The sequence below is a fragment of the Chroicocephalus ridibundus genome, chromosome 4 (assembly GCF_963924245.1).
Source record: "Chroicocephalus ridibundus chromosome 4, bChrRid1.1, whole genome shotgun sequence".
In the NCBI taxonomy this organism is placed as follows: Eukaryota; Metazoa; Chordata; class Aves; order Charadriiformes; family Laridae; genus Chroicocephalus; species Chroicocephalus ridibundus.
The window spans coordinates 1084777-1091063 of NC_086287.1; the positions used below are offsets into that span (position 1 = coordinate 1084777).

At 46.5% G+C, this 6287-nt stretch overlaps 1 protein-coding gene across 1 annotated transcript; it reads right to left on the reverse strand.

The window, feature by feature from the left end:
• Positions 1-10: 10 nt before the first annotated feature.
• KNSTRN (kinetochore localized astrin (SPAG5) binding protein) lies at positions 11-5753 on the reverse strand. The gene is made up of 8 exons (XM_063332104.1): positions 5627-5753; positions 4484-4616; positions 4092-4148; positions 3763-3862; positions 1962-2076; positions 1597-1658; positions 1390-1464; positions 11-504 (listed from the first exon to the last, which is right to left on the reverse strand). Exons 1-8 carry the CDS (start codon positions 5688-5690, stop codon positions 373-375), a joined length of 738 nt encoding a protein of 245 aa, XP_063188174.1. The 5' UTR covers positions 5691-5753; the 3' UTR covers positions 11-372.
• Between the last annotated feature and the right edge of the window lie 534 nt (positions 5754-6287).

The following is a 6287-nucleotide window of genomic DNA, read 5'->3' on the forward strand; positions in this document are numbered from 1 at the left end:
GGGCGGGGAGCTGCTCAGCGGTGCGGCAAGGGCAGTAACGGCGCGTCTCCTCCTTCCGACACGTTTAATGGGTTAAAAACGGGAATAATCACAACGCGGGGACGGAGCGGGCCAGACGGGCCCTCACCGGCGCCGGGTGCGGCGAGACAGGGCAGGCACAGCCCTGGCAGACCTGGGAGGAGCAGCGGGAGCGTTCGGCACACGGGCAGTCAGCCCTTGCTGCCGCTGTCCCCACCATCCACTGTCCCCCAGAGCCATCACCAGCTCGGGGTTTCAGACCACCAAACGTAGGAAGGAGGTTGGTGAAGTAGAGACTACCGAACTAAGGGTAAAACATCCAAAAAGAGAGACAATGCAGTCTGTCCTCGTGCCTCACATGGCCAGGAGCAGCTCCAACTCATCAAGTATTGCTGAACATTCCTTAATTTCCCCTTGAAAGGAGGAATGCTTCTCCAGGGACTGCTGGCTCCCTTCTTCTGCTGATTTCCACTTGGCCATCGCTGTCTGCGTAGAGAAGTCAGCATTTTACCAACACCAAAGTACCAAAAGCAGCTCCAACTAAAATACTTGAACTCTTTAGCAGAGTCTTGTCTGCTAAACTATGATTAGTCTCGCCTGACTGGGATGTCTTCTACCTTGGCTCCTTGAAGAAAATGGCAATTTATCTGTGACCAAAGTTTAGGAAGTCTTATATAATAGCAATTTCATTAATTAGCTCTTAAGCTTCTTACCAAGGATTGTAGAACTGTAATTTAATGACTCTTTTGGTCATTACACAGACAATATTATTGAAGCTGCTTGTGCTTGCATACTTAGCTCCCAGAGAGACTACCCGGGGTCACTGGTCTGCAACACTTTCCAATTTGGATGAAATCTCCTGAATTCCAGTGTGACAGCCAGACTGTGGATCAGTGCTCTGCTGATCTGTGGATCTCTGCTCTGGGGGCTTACGGTCACTTGCAATAGAGTCTGGAAAACTCTGTCTCTCAAGAGGAGCTGGTCTAAGCAGAGACAGCTCCATTCCCAGTACCAATATCCACTTTTACTTTGGAACTGATACAGCCAAACTTGAAAGCTGTCAGTCATTAACATCACTTTCACCTTCTACCTTGTTTCAAGTTCAATTGTACACAATACAACTTGAAATGACTGAGATGAGAATTAAAGTTGCCCCACCATAAACTTTGCTTTAAGCCCTCTATTTAGAAGAGGAGCAACACATACAGTTTCCTTAACACACGTAAAGACAAACCGTCTGGTTCGTTTGGAGACTAGAGCAACGCCAGGAGGAGCAAAATAACCTTCAGAATCTCACTCAGCACCAAGTTCTCATTACCAGCACCAAGTTCTCATGACCTGATTGAGCCTGAAACAAAGTCACAGTCTTACCTGAAGCTCTTCGTTTTCCTTTGTGGCTGTTTGATTAAATAGCCTCAATTCTTCTATGAGCTTCTCGGTTAACAGCTGAAGAGCCAAAAGGAAAACGCTTTAATATAATGCCAACAAATGCAAGTCTCAGCAGCTGTTTCCAGGGCAGTGGCACACAAACTTCTCCAAGCCCATTTAACCCCCTTCGCTATTTCAAAATTTTCTTACCGTTGTCTGCTTCTGGCATTCTTGTGTCCTTTCTTCCTCCTCCAAAATGTTGCTACCTGTAACTAATTTATGACATGCATTAGTGAAACTCTAATATACAGACAATTTTGCTTATAAGAACAGCTTTTCAAAGTAACTTTCTATAGCAAGAGAGAATAAACTATTTTCAAAGTTTATCCAGAACAGGGCCTACTACAGGAAGTAGTTTTTTCTCTTGAGCTAGAAAAAAATAAAATCCCCTGGAGTTACAGCAATATTTCCTTAATGAGGAAGCAGAGTCCAAATGTCTTACAAACAGTCACAAAAGGGAGGGAGCGTTCTGAAGAACAAGTACCGGAATGGTATAAGAAGTGCTTAGTCCTTACCAGGATCAATGTTTCTGCTTTCTAAAATCACCATGCAAGTCTCCTGGAATTTCTTCAGCTTCTCAACTTCTTGTACCAGGCCTTCATTTTCCTCCTTTAACTCCTTGATAGTGCCCTGTCATTAACACAGGTTGTAAGTGAATCAAGTTTCCAAGGAGATTTTCTTCTCGTTAGTAATACCAAGGGTTAAGCCATTAGCATCACAAGTGCTCCACTAGCACCAGGAATCAGACCTTGCCCTTCTGTCTCTACCACCACAGCAAATGAGTCTGCTGTAGAGCCTTCCTCTTGCTTCTGGACAGGATTAATACATTTACCACATCCACATGTCACAGCAATTACTAGAAAAATTTGATTCTAGAGATAAATTCCTTTTAGGCAACCCCAGCATCTCTTTTCTTGTGCTCCCTCTCATATACATAAATAATTCAAAAGTTGTATTGAGGAGCATATAAACACCTGGGAGGAAAGGGCATCTTAGAATCTTTAAGCCGCAGCATTATCCCCTACACAGTTCAGGCAATTGGGTAAGCTGATCAACCCCACAAGTTCAGTGGGATTCTCCAAGAGAATCGATAAGCGTGTGGATTAGGGTGATCCAGCTGATAGCGTTAGAAGCTTTTTGAACACGTCATAGGAGGTCTCAAAGGCTCTTAAAGAAATCAAGCTGTGAGATAAGAGGAACAATCACCTCGCAGATTAGTAACTGGCTGACAACTAGGAAACAAAGTGAGCTTATACGACTGAAGGTTACCAGTAGGGCCTCTTGCACATGACAGAAATTGTGCCAAGTGTGTCCTAGAGTGATCTGTAAGAGGAGGTGAACAATGAGGTGCCAATTCTGAATCTAAACTTGATTCAACAAAGTCAAATCTGTTTGAAACAGAATCCACTAAACAGTCCCAACTCTCAGCCTTTCCTCCAGTCCCTTAATCATCTTAGTGGCCCTTTGCTGGACTCTCTCCGGTACGTCCGCGTCTCTCTTGTACCAGGAGCCCAGAACTGGACACAATACTCCACATTTGGCCTCACCAGTGCTGAGCAGATGGGAAAAAACTTGCAGAAGAATACAAAGACACTAAAAGATTAGGCAACAATATGACACAATAGCGCAGGAAGAAACATCAGCTTATATGAACTGAGCTCCACGTTAAATATTCAGAAGAGAATGAGGTCACTGCCCCTCCGACTTAGTGCACAGCAGTGACCAAAATCCCAGTAGTGTTCTTCATTACTAAAATGAGACCATTCACATTCCTGAACTCACATCTTCAATACTGTATGCATTTTCACACCACGCTATGCAATGGGTTAATAAAGCTAGGAGAGACTGGGCAAAAGGGACAAGGAAATTGAATAGCTTATCTACCATATGTTAGGAGCTACAGAAGAAAAAGAATTAATAGACCTCAAATCATCAGTGGCAAGTGATTATTTACAGTTTCTCTTGATGTAGCTAGGAAGCATCTGGCAATGTTGAGGCTGTTTTAATAAAATTTCATGCGAGTGTATAGATGTGAACTTGAAATATTCTCCCACAATGAGTTTAAAATGGAATTAGAGCTCTTAATTAACAGTGATCTGGATGCATTATCCATCCAGATACATCTGCAGTTCTGCTGATTTCCAGGTTCTAGCAGACAACACGAGTTTCAGAGGAGAAAACCCAGCCCACTCAAACTCTACTGACTTCTGATGGAGACAGGAAAATGAGCAAGACAAAGCCTTTGATCTGACCCTGTAGGGATCAGAACGTAAGAATTATTCAATGATTTATTTATTTCCCTCCCCCTTTCCTTACTTGTGCTCCCGTTAGTCTGGAGTGTAGCTGCTGTTTGGCTGTTTCTAACAGCTGATTCTTGGTCTTCAGCTCTGCTTCTAGCTTGTATCTGTTGAGGGGTCTGTAGAGTCAAACATCAAAGATACAGGGGCAAAAATATCAGTGTTACACACTTTCTCTTACGCTTCCACAAACGCGCTCTTTTTTGAAGCATTTGCTCTTGTTTCTGACCAAGAGCTTTAATCAGCAAGCTTGGCAAGAAGGCTGTAGATGGGTGAGAGCTCATTATAACCTTCCAAGAGGGAACATTACTGCATGACAGCAACTAATAGAAATTTGAGGAAACATACCCTCTTGCAGCTGTCTTTTTTGAAAGCGGTTCCACTTTCTTGGCAGATTTAGGCAACCTTAAAAGACAAGTAAAATACAATTACAAAAAGATCATTGTATTCTTGCAGATTAATTTGAGGGTAGAGGAGCACTGGCACAGGCTGCCCAGAGAGGTGGTGGAGTCTCTGTCTCTGGAGATATTCAAAACCCACCTGGACACATTTCTGTCCAACCTGCTCTGGGTGCCCCTGCTCTGGCAGGGCGTTGGACTAGATTACCTCCAGCGGTCCCTTCCAACCCCCACCATTCTGTGATTACCAAGTCTGTCAGTTTGACAAAAACTGCAGAGTGCTAAGCCATCTTTAGGACATTTGCCAAGTAACAAATCCATCAATATTTCACTTTCGTTTACCCTTGGTTTGTAGCTTTGAAGACACCATCTGCTGGAATGTTTGAGCTAAAGTTAAAATTGGGATCTTTGTTGAACTCTAGATCTGGTGTTTTGCCGACGCATTGTTTCTTTGAAGGAAAAGCCGTTTGCATTTCTGCAAGAAGAAGACAACAATGAGAACACTAGAGTCTACAAGATATCACCACAATACACTGAACTACTGGATCTCTTATGCCTTCAATTTGAGGTAAATCACAATTATATCTGGCTAGAACGGAGACTTTAATGTAGCAGCAACTAAGGGCAGTCTTCAAACTTTACCCAGGATTAAGGGTCCAGAACAAGCCACGGATAGCTCAGTTGGTAGACAGTGTTAAAACATAGTTACCAGGCTGGTACTAATGAGAGGAAGTTTGAAAGTGGTAACACAGGCAGGATAATAAAGGAGGTCTCAATATCAAGCAGACAGCATGGCACAGGGCTCCAGGCAAAGCATTCAGTGCCGGAAGCAAAACAAGCACAGCCCCCTTCAAACTCTCAGTTAAGAGAACTTTGTATTTCAATTCACGCTTATAAAACAACACTATAGAGAACTAGCTTTCTATGTAAAGTTTGTTCAGCTTTAAAGCACAGCTGTTTGAGTATATAAAGCTTTGTTCACACAGTGGGTTTAGGAGTCTTTTTTTCCCCCCAAGGTAAGCATTTTTCAAACAACATACCCATAAGCACATTGATATTACTGTAACATGGGAGTTCCCACTGATATAGACTAGCTCCCACGTTTTTAATGTTAAGCCTGGGTGTGTCACATTTCCAAACTGCTGTAAGTAGTGCCAAAAAGCTTTTATAAGTAAGAGCCTCTGAAATAAAATATCTTTACCCTCAGCAGGCACCACCTTCAGTGAGGGGAGATACAGGCCCTTGGGCCCGCACCAGATTGTGCCTCAGCGGGCAACTGCCCGGGGTGCACGCTTAGCCAAAAAAGCGTTAGTCGAAGTCTTAGAGACAAAATAGTTGGATAAAGCCCGTAATTAGACTTTGCAACGGCCACCACAGGCCAAGGCGGCACTGGAGCTCCGCGCCGGCCTAACCCGCATCCCAGCGCGCCGCTCCCCCACGGCGGGGCGGAGTCCTCTTTCCCCCCGTCCCGGGGCGAGTACGCACCTGCGGGCGGCCCGGCACGGTAGGACAAGCCGTAGACGGGAATGCGAGAAGTTCCCCCCTCCATATCCCGCCGCCGCCGTTTGAATCGAACCCGCCGTCAAACGGTCCGGCGGCGCCGCGCATGCGCAGAACCCGGCGGCGCGCAGGCGCGGAGGGCGCCCGGCGGCGGCGCGCGCTTTTTCCCGCCCCTTCCCTCAGGGGTGGCGGACGCGCTCCCTGGGCTGGGGGGACGTTGCTTTTTCCCCGCAGCCGCCCTCAGGGCAGCCGACAGTCGGCCGGGAGGGTCGTCCCACCCTCCCTTCCTCCCGCCGCCTCGCCCTGCGGTTTGGGCACTCGAGGCCTGGAGCCCTCAAGGCCTCTGTGGCCTTTGGGTGCGGGGGGCGCTGCGGGCCGTGGGCCCTCCCTGATGTTCCCTCAGGGGGCTGGTGCTGCCGCTGGCGCCTGAGGCGGTTAAAATCGCCTTTCCAGCCTGCAAGGAGAAAGGGTGCACGTGTATAAAATGTTTCCCTAGTTTATTAAATGCTGTTGCAGCGTCTTCCAACCCAGTTTTTAAAATGGGTGAGAAATCCCTCCAAAGAGTCGTGGAGGCCGCTCCCGCGTGGGGAGGATTTCTGTCAGTGCTGGCTCCCAGCCCGAGGACGGCCCGGTTGGCCGAAACACC